General features: G+C 44.7%; 2 protein-coding genes across 5 annotated transcripts in view; one reads left to right on the forward strand and one right to left on the reverse strand.

The window, feature by feature from the left end:
- ace2 (angiotensin converting enzyme 2) overlaps positions 1-5,803 on the forward strand; it is a 19,940-nt gene extending 14,137 nt beyond the window's left edge. The window contains exons 10-18 of one of the 4 annotated variants that reach the window (XR_016488279.1): positions 653-797; positions 1,021-1,171; positions 3,112-3,234; positions 3,339-3,517; positions 3,764-3,822; positions 3,931-4,031; positions 4,207-4,323; positions 4,607-4,801; positions 5,504-5,803. Coding sequence is in view for 2 of the 4 variants with exons in the window: in XM_036951559.2 (XP_036807454.2) it covers positions 653-797; positions 1,021-1,119; positions 3,112-3,234; positions 3,339-3,517; positions 3,764-3,822; positions 3,931-4,031; positions 4,207-4,323; positions 4,607-4,801; positions 5,504-5,600 (1,115 nt within the window). In the remaining 2 variants the exon portion in view is untranslated. Of the gene's footprint in view, positions 1-652; positions 798-1,020; positions 1,172-2,374; positions 2,730-3,111; positions 3,235-3,338; positions 3,518-3,763; positions 3,823-3,930; positions 4,032-4,206; positions 4,324-4,606; positions 4,862-5,503 lie in introns of those variants that run through there. The other 3 variants (XR_016488278.1, XM_036951559.2, XM_090207270.1) reach the window with 3 other exon arrangements.
- il-1ra (interleukin-1 receptor antagonist) overlaps positions 5,742-17,410 on the reverse strand; it is a 26,668-nt gene continuing 14,999 nt past the window's right edge. The window contains 3 exon segments of the mRNA NM_001124396.2: positions 5,742-6,427; positions 15,261-15,400; positions 15,637-15,774. Coding sequence (NP_001117868.2) covers positions 6,209-6,427; positions 15,261-15,400; positions 15,637-15,774 — 497 coding nt within the window. The 3' untranslated portion in view covers positions 5,742-6,208.

Below are 17,410 nucleotides of genomic sequence, written 5' to 3' on the forward strand. Positions count from 1 at the left end.
GGGACAGGGTCAGGGACAGGGACAGGGACAGGGACAGGGTCAGGACAGAGCCAGGGTCAGGGACAGGGTCAGGGACAGGGACAGGGTCAGGACAGGGACAGGGTCTGGACAGAGCCAGGGTCAGGGTCAGGGACAGGGACAGGGTCAGAGACAGGGTCAGGGTCAGGGACAGGACAGGGCCAGGGCCAGGGCCAGGGCCAAGGCCAGGGACAGGGTCAGGGACAGGGCCAGGGCCAGGGCCAGGGTCAGAACAGGGCCAGGGTCAGAACAGGGCCAGGGTCAGGGACAGGGCCAGGGTCAGGGCCAGGGACAGGGACAGGGTCAGAGACAGGGACAGGGCCAGGGACAGGGTCAGGGACAGGGCCAGGGTCAGGGACAGGGTCAGGACAGATTCAGGGCCAAGGCCAGGGCAGGTATGAGCAGATCTACATGTATATCTGATGGGGATAATTGACACTGAGTGTTGTAGGTTTTGTTTCACGTTGTTTCATCAAAATGGCTCCTCTAGTGACTCCCTGTCTCGGATAACACCCGAGAAGTGCCCTACTCTTTGACCAGAGACCACTACACTCTGTTTTCTATACAGTGTCAGCATTCTAGATGTACCCTCTCTCAAACAGCACTTATTCCTCTTCCTCCCGCTCCAACGCAGAGACTGAGATCAACTTCCTGATGAAGCAGGCCCTGACCATCGTGGCCACCCTGCCTTTCACCTACATGCTGGAGGAGTGGAGGTGGCAGGTCTTCCTGGGGACCATCCCCAAGGACCAGTGGATGCAGCGCTGGTGGGAGATGAAGTAAGGAAGGACCTCTTCTGGAGCTTCTTCCGCTTGTCATAGGTCACAGTTGATTTAGCTTTAGCTGATGGGAGATAAAGAATCATAAACAATATATCAGTGTTGTATATCAATGTAAAGAAGCAGCTCTAGTGGAGGTTTAGTGTTTTTACCTCATAGTTGGTTTCGCAATACACTATAGGGACATCACAATGCTAACTATTGATGCTAACTCTGTTACCAGGAGGGATATGGTCGGTGTAGTGGAGCCCTTACCCAGAGATGAGACATACTGTGACCCGCCTGCTCTGTTCCACGTGTCCGGAGACTACTCCTTCATCAGGTCTCATCTCAACACCCCTCACATCCAGTCATTCTCACTACTCCTTCATCAGGTCTCATCTCAACACCCCTCACATCCAGCCATTCTCACTACCCCTCACATCCAGCCATTCTCACTACCCCTCACATCCAGTCATTCTCACTACCCCTCACATCCAGCCATTCTCAACACCCCTCACATCCAGCCATTCTCACTACCCCTCACATCCAGCCATTCTCACTACCCCTCACATCCAGCCATTCTCAACACCCCTCACATCCAGCCATTCTCAACACCCCTCACATCCAGCCATTCTCAACACCCCTCACATCCAGCCATTCTCAACACCCCTCACATCCAGCCATTCTCACTACCCCTCACATCCAGCCATTCTCACTACCCCTCACATCCAGCCATTCTCAATACCCCTCACATCCAGCCATTCTCAACACCCCTCACATCCAGCCATTCTCACTACCCCTCACATCCAGCCATTCTCACTACCCCTCACATCCAGCCATTCTCACTACCCCTCACATCCAGCCATTCTCACTACACCTCACATCCAGCCATTCTCAACACCCCTCACATCCAGCCATTCTCAATACCCCTCACATCCAGCCATTCTCACTACCCCTCACATCCAGCCATTCTCACTACCCCTCACATCCAGCCATTCTCACTACCCCTCACATCCAGCCATTCTCACTACCCCTCACATCCAGCCATTCTCAATACCCCTCACATCCAGTCATTCTCACTACCCCTCACATCCAGTCATTCTCACTACCCCTCACATCCAGCCATTCTCACTACCCCTCACATCCAGCCATTCTCAATACCCCTCACATCCAGCCATTCTCAACACCCCTCACATCCAGCCATTCTCACTACCCCTCACATCCAGTCATTCTCAACACCCCTCACATCCAGTCATTCTCACTACCCCTCACATCCAGTCATTCTCACTACCCCTCACATCCAGCCATTCTCACTACCCCTCACATCCAGCCATTCTCACTACCCCTCACATCCAGTCATTCTCACTACCCCTCACATCCAGTCATTCTCAACACCCCTCACATCCAGCCATTCTCACTACCCCTCAAATCCAGCCATTCTCACTACCCCTCACATCCAGCCATTCTCACTACCCCTCACATCCAGTCATTCTCAACACCCCTCACATCCAGTCATTTAGCTTTAGGTGGTGGGAAATGATGAAGCATAGACATGTATCTGACCCAGGACTCTGTCTGTCATATATACTTCATAGATACTTCACCAGGACTGTCTCTGTCTGTCATAGATACTTCACCAGGACACGTACTGTACTTGACCCAGGACTGTCTCTGTCTGTCATAGATACTTCACCAGGACATGTACTGTATCTGACCCAGGACTGTCTCTATCATAGATACTTCACCAGGACATGTACTGTATCTGACCCAGGACTGTCTCTGTCTGTCATAGATACTTCACCAGGACACGTACTGTACTTGACCCAGGACTGTCTCTGTCATATATACTTCACCAGGACATGTACTGTATCTGACCCAGGACTGTCTCTGTCTGTCAAAGATACTTCACCAGGACATGTACTGTATTTGGCCTAGGACTGTCTCTGTCTGTCATAGATACTTCACCAGGACATGTACTGTACTTGACCCAGGACTGTCTCTGTCATAGATACTTCACCAGGACATGTACTGTACTTGACCCAGGACTGTCTCTGTCTGTCATAGATACTTCACCAGGACATGTACTGTACTTGACCCAGGACTGTCTCTGTCTGTCATAGATACTTCACCAGGACATGTACTGTACTTGACCCAGGACTGTCTCTGTCTGTCATAGATACTTCACCAGGACATGTACTGTATCTGACCCAGGACTGTCTCTGTCATAGATACTTCACCAGGACATGTACTGTACTTGACCCAGGACTGTCTCTGTCATAGATACTTCACCAGGACATGTACTGTACTTGACCCAGGACTGTCTCTGTCATAGATACTTCACCAGGACTGTCTATCAGTTCCAGTTCCAGAAGGCTCTCTGTGAGGCAGCTGGCCACTCTGGACCCTTATTCAAGTGTGACATCACCAACTCTACAGCAGCCGGGGACAAGCTCAGGTGCTCCTACCAAATCTGTTTGTTGTTGCATCTGTCATGTCTACTTCTAAGAATGCAGATTTGCCAATGAACAAGTAAACAAACTAACTAATCTCATTTTACAGGACGATGCTGGAGTTCGGGAGGTCAAAGTCGTGGACCAGAGCCCTGGAGACGATTTCAGGAAATGCCAAGATGGACTCCGCCCCTCTCCTGGACTACTTCAAGGACCTCCACGTTTGGCTCATAGAAGAAAACAGGAAGAACAACAGGAAGTCAGGATGGAGAGCAGCTGAGGACCCATGTGAGTACCTATATAGTCGTGTCCCTATCCATACTAGGGCACTATCTAGTGTGCATAGCCAATATATCGCTTCACACCAAGTAGTACAAAAGTACAGTGGACCCATGTGAGTCCAGATTCTGTATCTAGCTCACTATCCAGTATGCATAGTCAATACATTGCTCCATACTATGTTCTATGACATTTTAGATATAGTTAAAAGTGATATATTCTATAAATAATGCATATTTCCTATCTGTTCAACAGTCTCAGCGAATGCCTACAAAGTGAGGTTGAGTCTGAAAGCAGCTATGGGTGACAAGGCAGTGAGTACACTAAGCTGAACGTGGTTGTAAAACGGCTCCACTACCTTTTCGTTTGGACGATCTCTTCATATAATCCAGTTGAACTGACTTGAATTGTTTCTCTTCCAGTACATGTGGAACGCCAACGAGATGTACCTGTTCAAAGCCAACATGGCCTACGCCATGAGACAGTATTACCTTGAGGTCAACAAGACGGCAGCTCTTTTCACGTAAGTGTTTCACAATAAAAGTCCACCTAGACGTCACTCACTCTCAGCTTTGCTTCTCTTTATGTCAGTCACTCCCATCACATTCCAGAATGAAAATGTATGTATATATATTGTATCAATATTATTTATTAGAATCTTCCTGTGACATCACATCATTTTATTATCTTTGTTCCAGGACAGAGAACATCCACACCTACAAGGAGACAGCCAGAATCTCTTTCTACTTTGTGGTGACTGACCCTGCCAACTCTGCCGTGGTCATTCCCAAAGCTGAGGTAGAGGCTGCTATCAGGTAAAGGAGTCAACCCTTGAACGTGAGCTGATTACACATGCTAAAACAAACCTTGCCCGATCATATCTGCCAAACTGAGTGAGCGACACCACAAGACTGTCTGAAACAGAGTAATAACACTCTGTGTAGCATTCGTGATGTGGGTTCTGAAACTAAAGCCATAAACAAAGTTGCATTTTCCAACCAGCATTCAGTAAATCCTCTTATGGATGTTTTATTCCAGTATTTGTACATGAAACATTACCCATAACCCCATGACTCAAGCCATTGTTCATCTCACTAGGATGTCCAGAGGTCGAATCAATGACGCATTCAAACTGGACGATAAAACTCTGGAGTTCGAGGGTCTCCTAGCAACGCTGGCCCCGCCCGTGGAGCAGCCGGTCACCGTCTGGCTGGTGGTGTTTGGGGTGGTCATGGGACTGGTGGTCTGCATGGGCTGTTACCTCATCATCTCTGGCTTCAGAGACAGGAAGAAGTGAGTCTGGGCCATATTCATAACAGGGTTGATCATCTCTGGCTTCAGAGACAGGAAGAAGTGAGTCTGGGCCATATTCATAACAGGGTTGATCATCTCTGGTTTCAGAGACAGGAAGAAGTGAGTCTGGGCCATATTCATAACAGGGTTGATCATCTCTGGTTTCAGAGACAGGAAGAAGTGAGCCTGGGCCGTATTCATAACAGGGTTGATCATCTCTGGTTTCAGAGACAGGAAGAAGTGAGTCTGGGCCGCATTCATAACAGGGTTGATCATCTCTGGTTTCAGAGACAGGAAGAAGTGAGTCTGGGCCGTATTCATTATAGGATTGCAACCCTATTCATAAAGCATACCAGAATAAGAGTGCTGATCTAGGATCAGGTCCTCCCTGTCCATGTAATCAGATATTCATCATGATCTAAAAGGCAAACCTGATCCTAGGTCAGCGCCAACTGTGAGATGCTTTATGTTGTTTTAAGGAATGAAAAGAGTAGAGGTTCAAATACAGTTTGAACCAAACTTAATCCTAAAATCTAGTCGACCTAAATCAACAACTTCAAGTATTTGACACGTATTCGACCCAGGTCTGGAAGAGACTAATTAATTACTACATGTTTAATTAACAACCTCACAATTTGCAAAATGTTAATTTAAGCAATTTTTAAAAGACACATGACAGTTCTTTCTCTTCTATATCTCCAGGAAATCTGCAGCGAAAGCTGAAGAGAATGCAGAGAACCCCTACGGCGTGACCAACAAAACATTTGAGAGGGAAGAGGATGAACAGACAGGGTTCTGAGTCGCTGATTGTCAGTGTGAAAGTTTGACAGACGACTTGACAGATCTGAAAACCCCCTACAACAACAACAGCTCTTTAAAGAAGACCACATTAGAAGTAGGATCATTCGTTTAAATTATGTATAAATTCAAGACATTTGTAGAGTTTTAGAATATATTTTTATTCTAAATAAAAAAAGACTTAAGTCACAGAAAAACATAAAAGCATTACTCATCTGACTAAACGATCAATAACTGAAAACTACAAACAAATGCTAATTATTTGTGTATGATACATAGCTACTTCTCTCTGCAATAGCAGAATAACAGGCCACTGCTGCATTATTGTATTACAAACACACACACACAGTAATATCAGTACACATCCATTCTTTTCCTGGGCTCTGTTTCTCTACATTCAATGAATCTACAGTACATTTATGGTAGCCAGTATAGCCCACTCAGCAATCATCATTGTTTTCCAGGGACTCATAGGATCAATACAAAATTACATGGTATAAAATGGTGGTATAAAATGGTGGTATAAAATGGTGGTATAAAATGGTGGTATAAAAACACACTACAGAAACTACATAGAGAAACATAACATGCAGAAACAACAAACCCTCATCATTTATGGATGACAAAGAAGAATGACTGGTCCCCCATCATCCCCTGGGGTTTCCCCAAAACTACTTTGGTCTCGTTAGAAGTGTGGATGAACCAGCCCTGGCAGTAGGCGGACTCAAACCGGCGCTGTTTGCTCATTTCAGCCTTCATGTAGAAGACAAACGCCTGGATCTCCTCATCATCCTTCCTGATGCTTTTCAGTCTGTGTTGGTCACAAGTCTGAAAGGATATGTACAGGTTAAAGATATTATTATTCAACAATTCCGTTTAGTCCTTGTGCACATCTACCGAAATCTGCTTTTAAAGCCTGAATGGACCTGTGCAGTATTGGGAACACTATTCACGACTCAAATTCAACATGGAATAACAATAACACAACAGAGAATAACAATAACAGGGAATAACCATAACACAACATGGAACAACAATAACACAACAGGGAATAACCATAACACAACATGGAACAACAATAACACAACAGGGAATAACCATAACACAACATGGAACAACAATAACACAACAGGGAATAACAATAACAGGGAATAACAATAACAATAACAGGGAATAACAATAACAGGGAATAACAATAACAACATGGAACAACAATAACACAACAGGGAATACCAATAACACAACAGGGAATACCAATAACACAACAGGGAATACCAATAACACAACAGGGAATAACAATAACACAAAATGGAACAACAATAACACAACAGGGAATAACAATAACACAACATGGAACAACAATAACACAACAGGGAATAACAATAGTCCTTGGTCTCATTTCCTTTACTGACTACTATGAAGTTATTTGAAAAATATGCAAATTAGTGGTGAACTAAAAATACATATAGTAGCAATTATATTGAACACATCTTAAAGTCTTAATCCTTAAGAGTCTATTGAACACATCTTAAAGTCTTAATCCTTAACAGTCTATTGAACACATCTTAAAGTCTTAATCCTTAACAGTCTATTGAACACATCTTAAAGTCTTAATCCTTAACAGTCTATTGAACACATCTTAAAGTCTTAATCCTTAACAGTCTATTGAACACATCTTAAAGTCTTAATCCTTAAGAGTCTATTGATGCACATCTGTGTGTCAAGCTAGTGAACGTAATTTAAAAAATCCCCATCTAAATCCGTCAGCTTAAACTAGAGATATTTGCATGGGCTGAGTCTCCATCCCCCACATCCGCCTGTGTTGCCCTTCTGCGTCTGCGGTGGAAGGTGGCCGAGCTCCAGCTGTGTTTGTCAGACCATGAGCCATCCCGAAAATCAGTTCTCTCACGAAAAACGTCTGTAGCATCCGAACGGTTTGGCCTACTAACTCTATGGAAAGATGACTCTCACAAACACGATGGTGTTCTCCGTTTTGCTTTACGACCCCCACAAGAGTCTTTGAGAATCGTCTGAAGGGAACTCATACAAATAAATGGAACAGAATTAGCTTTGTGCCAACAAAGATAAGGGGTTAAATATGTGTCCAAAAACTTCCTGACATCTCGTCGATATAGGACAGATCACTTCAAAACAACCATGTTATAAAATGATGGTATATAAAAACTAGAGAAACATAACATGCAGAAACAACAAACCCTCTTCATCATTTATGGATGACAAAGAAGAATGACTGGTCCCCCGTCATCCCCTGGGGTTCCCCCAAAACTACTTTGGTCTCGTTAGAAGTGTGGATGAACCAGCCCTGGCAGTAGGCGGACTCAAACCGGCGCTGTTTGCTCATTTCAGCCTTCATGTAGAAGACAAACGCCTGGATCTCCTCATCATCCTTCCTGATGCTTTTCAGTCTGTCACAAGACTGAAAGGACGTGTACAGGTTAAAACTATCAAAACCTTCCTTATGATGTTTTTTGACTGTCATTTTGACCATTTCTGAATGTTAGTCCATGCGTTTCTTTGGGCTATAATAGTAAAGGACAAATTCAATATTTTATCAAATAAACCTAAAGAAGTCCTAAAATTCTACATCCAATAGCTAAATGATCCATGGTATGACCATCTTAAAACAATTCCATATGTTAACTTAGTACCCTAACCCTATTAGCTAACCCTAACCCTAGTAGCTAACCCTAACCCTAGTAGCTAACCCTAACCCTAGTAGCTAACCCTAACCCTAGTAGCTAAACCTAACCCTAGTAGCTAACCCTAACCCTAGTAGCTAACCCTAACCCTAGTAGCTAACCCTAACCCTAGTAGCTAACCCTAACCCTAGTAGCAAATCCTATCCCTAGTAGCTAACCCTAACCCTAGTAGCTAACCCTAACCCTAGTAGCTAACCCTAACCCTAGTAGCTAACCCTAACCCTAGTAGCTAACCCTAGTAGCTAACCCTAGTAGCTAACACTAACCCTAGTCAAATATATGTATTTTTATTTTATGGGTCCTAAAATTCTAAATCAAATAGCTAAATGATCCATGGTATCACCATATTAAAACAATTCCATATGTTAGTCTAGTAGATCCTGGACTAAATGTTGTGTTAAGTTAAACCCAGGAATGATCCTGGATAAAGTAAGGTCCATCTGGGTGAGAACTCAAGGTAATACATGTCAGATTATTAAAAGTTACTATTACTGTGTATTTTGGGTACTAGACCCGTGGTAAATATCCCTTTATTATACTGTTTAGAAATTATTTTATGACCTGAACCTAAATACATGCAAATTATGTGAATTTCAAATTGCAAATATACCCGAAGCGCTCACCAACAATATAGTGCCATCTATTTTTAAATCTGTTAAAAAACATGGGAGCCTCTTAATTGTAAAGAGCAGGCTGTTGAGACTGAAGACAAAAATGGTCTCTGGACTACCAAGTAGCTCAGAGTTGTAGGAGTTCTCTCAAGATGAGTAAATGGAGTACTTTCCTAAATCAGTTCACGGGACACCATCTGGCCAAAGGGTGGTTCCCTGGACCGAGCAAGAATCAAACGCTGCCACAAAAAGTCATTTGAAATGAAACACGGTCGGGACCGTGACCAATGCCTCCTGACATTAACATTATTTTCTAGTTTGGCTAATTTGAAAACACCAAACTTCAGTGGTTGAATCTCAAACACAACATGCATCAACTAGATGAGGAACTGGAGTCACAAAGATCTCAAATTCAAGACCTCATCCAACGGGCCGTTTGCCTCCCCCGACAGAACACGCTCCGTAGTAGGGGAAAACTAACCAGGTGACGTCGACCAGGTTCACCGGTTGGGAAGCGAAACTGCTGTCAGGGGACATGTAGTGAAATGTGCTAGGCTAAACCCCACAACTCTCCTACCTATCCCAACGACACCATCCATCCTTGCTGTCTAGACGTGATGGTGACATCGTCACTGCCAACCAGGACTTGTGTGACGTGCCTCTGTTAAATGCTGACTTAGTGTCATATACAGATGGGTCATCCTACCTGGACCAAATGGGAAATAGATGGGCGGGGCCCGCGGTAGTCACAGACCACACATGGCTAGGGTCTGCTCCGTTACATCCTGGTACCTCAGCACAGTTGGCAGAGGGGACGGCGCTGACGCACGCGTTGATGCTGACAGAGGGATGGTGCCTCGATCTTCACCATCAGCGTTATTACGCAAAAAGGTACGCAGCATCATCTGGATGTGTGCAACAACAGTTCAACATTCCCCTTCTGCTACCACTTCTGTCAAGTCGTCTACACATACAGTTTTACACCAACATACACCACCACACAGAACGCACTGCAACGCACTGCAACGCACTGCAACGCCCTGCAGCAAGGCAAACGCAGCATCATCTGGATGTGTGCAACAACAGTTCAACATTCCCCTTCTGCTACCACTTCTGTCAAGTCGTCTACGCATACAGTTTTACACCAACATACCACACAGAACGCACTGCAACGCACTGCAACGCACTGCAACGCCCTGCAGCAAGGCAAAGGCAGTGTTCCATTGGAAATGAATGTACTTCTGGGGTACCAAAACGTCATGACGCCGTCGGTGTGATGGAGGCGTAAGAAGGTGACAATCTATACTGATTCAAGGTATGTGTGTGGTGTTTGCCAGGACTTCAGGAGGTTGTGGAAACGGCGTGGGTTTATGACGTTGTTAAACACGACGGTATGTATGGAGCGGTGGCGTTACCCAACGCTGGTGCCATTATTAAATGTGCCACCCACTTTTAGGGCCGATTCTGTTACGAAAGGGGATGCCAGTGCTGACATGGCTGCGAAAGCAGCAGCGGCCATGGTTCCTCCTCCCCTTACCCACGGTTCCTCCCCCCCTCACGGGACTCACCCACGGTTCCTCCCCCCCTCACGGGACTCACCCAAGGTTCCTCCCCCCCTCACGGGACTCACCCAAGGTTCCTCCCCCCCTCACGGGACTCACCCACGGTTCCTCCCCCCCTCACGGGACTCACCCATGGTGACTGTACATACTTCTACTGGTGCTGTTAATATGCAAAACAATGCCGTTGAAAAGTGGTGTTTGATGTCTTCAGGCTGAAAACCCGATGATGACGGCGTCTGGCGCCCCCCAGACGGCCGCACGCCACTCATACTACTTCCCCATCTTGCACACATACGTATAGTATCATGGAACGACGCATGAGTCCAAGGAGAGATGTTAGGAATGTGTAGGAAAGAATGGTGTTGTCCCAAATTTGGGCCAATTTGCAACAACAAAATGGTTAAAAAGATCTGAAACACAACATGAAAACAACCACTCCAGTTACTGGGATGGGAACCAGATCACTACCATGGGAACCCTTTGGAAAGCTTCAAATCAATGTCATCTGTTTACCACCAAGTGAAGGGTCAAAAATATTGTTTGTATTAGATACGTTCTGGGGGCGGGGGGGGTGACTGCCAACTTGACCTTTGAGCACAAGTGTTCCCGCCTCATCAATCAGACGGAGACCGCTCAGGCTCTGTAGGATGATAGTGCCACATGGTAACACTGTCTAGGGGAGGGACAGATGTGGTAAAAATGTGATATTCTGGGCATCCCGGGTGGCGCAGTGGTCTACGGCACTGCATCGCAACGCTAGCTGTGCCACCAGAGACTCTGGGTTCGAGCCCAGGATCTGTCGTAACCGGCCGTGACGTCCGTGGGGTGACGCACAATTGGCCTAGCGTCGTCCGGGTTAGGGAGGGCTTGGCCAGTAGGGATATCCTTGTCTCATCGCACACCAGCGCGCGTCAACCAAGGTTGCCAGGTGCACGGTGTTTCCTCCGACACATTGGTGTGGCTGGCTTGCGCACTGTGTTAAGAAGCAGTGCGGCTTGGTTGGGTTGTGTTTCGGAGGACGCATGACTTTCGACCTTCGTCTCTCCTGAGCCGTACGGGAGTTGTAGCGATGAGACAAGATAGTAACTACTAACAACAATTGCATTCCCTGAAATTGGGGATAAATAGGGGGTAAAATTATTATTTTAAAAATGTGATATGCTAAAACTGTTAACACCGCCATTCTCTTCAGTTGTGACGCAGCATGTGATCGTGGTCTGTTACCACGTATGACACAGACAATTATAAACTGGGTGGTTCTAATTGGCTGACAGCCGTGGTATATTTAAGCAATAAGGCACGGGGGGGGTAATATATAGTACAGGGGTAATATATAGTACAGGGGTAATATATAGTATAGGGGTAATATATAGTATAGGGGTAATATATAGTACAGGGGTAATATATAGTACAGGGGTAATATATAGTATAGGGGTAATATATAGTACAGGGGTAATATATAGTACAGGGGTAATATATAGTATAGGGGTAATATATAGTACAGGGGTAATATATAGTATAGGGGTAATATATAGTACAGGGGTAATATATAGTATAGGGGTAATATATAGTACAGGGGTAATATATAGTATAGGGGTAATATATAGTATAGGGGTAATATATAGTATAGGGGTAATATATAGTATAGGGGTAATATATAGTATAGGGGTAATATATAGTATAGGGGTAATATATAGTATAGGGGTAATATATAGTATAGGGGTAATATATAGTACAGGGGTAATATATAGTACAGGGGTAATATATAGTATAGGGGTAATATATAGTATAGGGGTAATATATAGTATAGGGGTAATATATAGTATAGGGGTAATATATAGTACAGGGGTAATATATAGTATAGGGGTAATATATAGTACAGGGGTAATATATAGTACAGGGGTAATATATAGTACAGGGGTAATATATAGTACAGGGGTAATATATAGTACAGGGGTAATATATAGTACAGGGGTAATATATAGTATAGGGGTAATATATAGTACAGGGGTAATATATAGTACAGGGGTAATATATAGTACAGGGGTAATATATAGTACAGGGGTAATATATAGTACAGGGGTAATATATAGTATAGGGCGGCGCACAATTGGCCCAGCGTCGTCCGGGTGTGGCTGGGGTAGGCTGTCATTGTAAATAAGAATGTGTTCTTAACTAACTTGCCCAGTTAAATAAAGGTTCAATAAATAAAATGTAAATACATTTAAAACACACATTTCGTTTTCTCCGTTCCAGCCCTTGTTATGAGCCGTTCTCCCCTCAGCAGAAGTTCCTATTGGAGATAGTGGAGGCTGCTGAGGGAGTCTATGGTAGAAGTTCCTATTGGAGATAGTGGAGGCTGCTGAGGGAGTCTATGGTAGAAGTTCCTATTGGAGATAGTGGAGGCTGCTGAGGGAGTCTATGGTAGAAGTTCCTATTGGAGATAGTGGAGGCTGCTGAGGGAGTCTATGGTAGAAGTTCCTATTGGAGATAGTGGAGGCTGCTGAGGGAGTCTATGGTAGAAGTTCCTATTGGAGATAGTGGAGGCTGCTGAGGGAGTCTATGGTAGAAGTTCCTATTGGAGATAGTGGAGGCTGCTGAGGGAGTCTATGGTAGAAGTTCCTATTGGAGATAGTGGAGGCTGCTGAGGGAGTCTATGGTAGAAGTTCCTATTGGAGATAGTGGAGGCTGCTGAGGGAGTCTATGGTAGAAGTTCCTATTGGAGATAGACTCCCGGGGAAGTGGTCACAGGGGAGGGCTTGACTCTAATCACTCCTGTACCTTTCAGCAACACTACTCATGACCAGATGCTATAACCACACGGTCTGACTTCCAGTGTTCTATTTCAAACCACCAGCTGTCTCTCATGAAGGAACTCATTTCAGCTGCATCCTGGACATGGGAGAGCCCCTCAGCTGGTAATGAACACAGAGCAGACATGTCAAGTCCCTATTGATTACGGTGTTGAAGTTCTCTTTTCCCAACGACAACACATGTTTTATTTAACCTTTATTTAACTAGGCAAGTCAGTTAAGAACAAATTATTATTTACAATGACAGCCTAGGACCAGTGGGTTAACTGCCTGTTCAGGGGCAGAACGACAGATTTTTACCTTGGCAGCTCAGGGATTCGACCTAGCGGCAGGGTAGCCAAGGTACAAATCTGTAGTTCTGCCCCTGAACAGGCAGTTAACCCACTGTTCCTAGGCCGTCATTGTAAATAAGAATGTGTTCTTAACTGACTTGCCTAGTTAAATAAAGGTTAAATAAAATAGCAACCTTTTGGTTACTGGCCCAATGCACTAACCACTAGGCTACCTTCCCTAGAACAACTGAACATACCTGTTCTGTATATTCCCACTATCCTTAAAGAACTCACTGAGTTGCATGAATTGACTGAGTCTGCCGTGCCCATATCACCCAGTTGAAGGCTAACCACCATTATACATTCCTCTGTAAATGTCAAGGTGAAAGCTGCAATTGGTTCCTTTAGCAGTGAAAGGGGGACTGGTGAACAGACTGACCTCTGGTAAACAACAATCCTGGGATGACTCACTGGTGGTGAATGCCTGTAAACTGACTGTAGTTGTGCTCCGTACCTTTCATATGGGTTATGACCCGATGTCTGTGCTGCCTAGTGCCGGGTGGTACAGGGGGCAGGTATGATGATGTCACTACTGATTGTGAAAATGCTGGTAAAAGTGACCCCTTTGACGATGGACCGAGACATCACTCCCTGCCTTGTAACACTACAATAAGGAGCCAGAGGACTATAGCTCGCCTGAAATACCTGACCCCAATGTCTATTAGAGGGCCTTGAACCACCTGACCCCAATGTATATTAGAGGGCCTTGAACCACCTGACCCCAATGTCTATTAGAGGGCCTTGAACCACCTGACCCCAATGTTTATTAGAGGGCCTTGAACCACCTGACCCCAATGTCTATTAGAGGGCCCTGAACCACCTGACCCCAATGTATATTAGAGGGCCTTGAACCACCTGACCGCAATGTCTATTAGAGGGCCTTGAACCACCTGACCGCAATGTCTATTAGAGAGCCTTGAACCACCTGACCCCAATGTCTATTAGAGGGCCTTGAACCACCTGACCCCAATGTCTATTAGAGGGCCTTGAACCACCTGACCCCAATGTCTATTAGAGAGCCTTGAACCACATGACCCCAATGTCTATTAGAGGGCCTTGAACCACCTGACCCCAATGTCTATTAGAGGGCCTTGAACCACCTGACCCCAATGTCTATTAGAGGGCCTTGAACCACCTGACCCCAATGTCTATTAGAGGGCCTTGAACCACCTGACCCCAATGTCTATTAGAGGGCCTTGAACCACATGACCCCAATGTCTATTAGAGAGCCTTGAAATACCTGACCCCGCTTTTGACACCTTGTTGAGTCCATGCCCCGACAAATTGAGGCTGTTCTGAGGGCAAAAGGGGGGACTGGGGGTGCAACTCAGTATTAGAAAGGTGTTCCTAATGTTCGGTATAGTCAGGGTGTAGTCAGGGTATAGTCAGGGTATAGTCAGGGTATAGTCAGGGTATGCTGTGACCTTGTGAGGAGTTATTTGTGTGTCTGTAGAAATATCCTCTCTTTAGGGAAGTAGTATTGAGAGTCTGTTGTACTGTTTTGCTGCCCTGCAATAAATACAGTATGAGAACCCAACTTGATACTCTCCTTTTGTAGTTTGGTTTGTCAGGGCCTTGCTAACATTAGTCTCAGCAGCAGAAAGCAGAAGGGTATGTGCTCACCCCAACACAGAGAGAGACTCGCTCTCCGTCCTTAACACACTTGAGGAAACAGTTAGAGCTGGTGAAGTTGAGCACCACAGGGACCCCCCGAAACTCTCCGTCCACACAGTCAGACTTGTAGTGATAGATGGTGATCTTCTCTAGAATAAATCAATCAATAAACAAAAATCAGTAATCAGTTATTACCATAGTAACAAAAAACATTGGGATAAAGTTAGCGTTCGCAGTCTGTAGTCCAGACTGTCCATCATCAAGTTAATATTTGTACACTAATTGCCATGGCAATGTTTAATAAACAGTTTTATAATTGTTATTATGATAAAAGAATAAGAAAAATCGACGACATAATACAAAAACACAATGTTTTATAACAAACCTGGAGTTGCTGACAAACTAGGAATACTCCACATCTTACGTGTGAGTCTACGCCGAAGGTACATGCGGCATAAATAGTTTTCAATAAAGAGGTTGTCCAACTGTTGTACTTTCTCCAAGTTGCCCATTCCTCGTGACACTGAACACAAAGAGAGAGAAACAAAAACACACAAAACGGTCATCAGAAAATACAATGAAGAAGATGAGGAAGCACACCTCAACAAGCTCTTCGTTTGGATGACGTCATTGTTTGGGACCCATGGCAGAGCATTGGCGAAGCAGCACAATGAAATAATCCCATGGTGCTGAGAGTGGAGGAGATGTGGACGGGATCCAGTCTAGTTTATAACTATGTGGAAGGGATCCAGTCTAGTTTATAACTATGTGGAGGAGTGGAAGGGATCCAGTCTAGTTCATAACTATGTGGAGGAGATGTGGAAGGGATCCAGTCTAGTTTATAACTATGTGGAAGGGATCCAGTCTAGTTTATAACTATGTGGAGGAGTGGAAGGGATCCAGTCTAGTTTATAACTATGTGGAAGGGATCCAGTCTAGTTTATAACTATGTGGAGGAGTGGAAGGGATCCAGTCTAGTTTATAACTATGTGGAGGAGATGTGGACGGGATCCAGTCTAGTTTATAACTATGTGGAGGAGTGGAAGGGATCCAGTCTAGTTTATAACTATGTGGAGGAGATGTGGAAGGGATCCAGTCTAGTTTATAACTATGTGGAGGAGATGTGGAAGGGATCCAGTCTAGTTTATAACTATGTGGAGGAGTGGAAGGGATCCAGTCTAGTTTATAACTATGTGGAGGAGATGTGGAAGGGATCCAGTCTAGTTTATAACTATGTGGAGGAGATGTGGAAGGGATCCAGTCTAGTTTATAACTATGTGGAGGAGATGTGGACGGGATCCAGTCTAGTTTATAACTATGTGGAGGAGATGTGGACGGGATCCAGTCTAGTTTATAACTATGTGGAAGGGATCCAGTCTAGTTTATAACTATGTGGAGGAGATGTGGAAGGGATCCAGTCTAGTTTATAACTATGTGGAGGAGATGTGGAAGGGATCCAGTCTAGTTTATAACTATGTGGAGGAGATGTGGAAGGGAACCAGTCTAGTTTATAACTATGTGGAGGAGATGTGGAAGGGATCCAGTCTAGTTTATAACTACGTGGAGGAGATGTGGAAGGGAACCAGTCTAGTTTATAACTATGTGGAGGAGATGTGGAAGGGATCCAGTCTAGTTTATAACTATGTGGAGGAGATGTGGATGGGATCCAGTCTAGTTTATAACTATGTGGAGGAGATGTGGATGGGATCCAGTCTAGTTTATAACTATGTGGAGGAGATGTGGAAGGGATCCAGTCTAGTTTATAACTATGTGGAGGAGATGTGGAAGGGAACCAGTCTAGTTTATAACTACGTGGAGGAGATGTGGAAGGGATCCAGTCTAGTTTATAACTATGTGGAAGGGATCCAGTCTAGTTTATAACTATGTGGAGGAGATGTGGAAGAGGTCCAGTCTAGTTTATAACTATGTGGAGGAGATGTGGAAGGGATCCAGTCTAGTTTATAACTATGTGGAAGGGATCCAGTCTAGTTTATAACTATGTGGAGGAGATGTGGAAGAGGTCCAGTCTAGTTTATAACTATGTGGAGGAGATGTGGAAGGGATCCAGTCTAGTTTATAACTATGTGGAGGAGATGTGGATGGGATCCAGTCTAGTTTATAACTATGTGGAGGAGATGTGGAAGGGATCCAGTCTAGTT

Source organism: Oncorhynchus mykiss, chromosome 18 (assembly GCF_057628025.1).
Source record: "Oncorhynchus mykiss isolate SJ-2025 chromosome 18, ASM5762802v1, whole genome shotgun sequence".
Taxonomy (NCBI): Eukaryota; Metazoa; Chordata; class Actinopteri; order Salmoniformes; family Salmonidae; genus Oncorhynchus; species Oncorhynchus mykiss.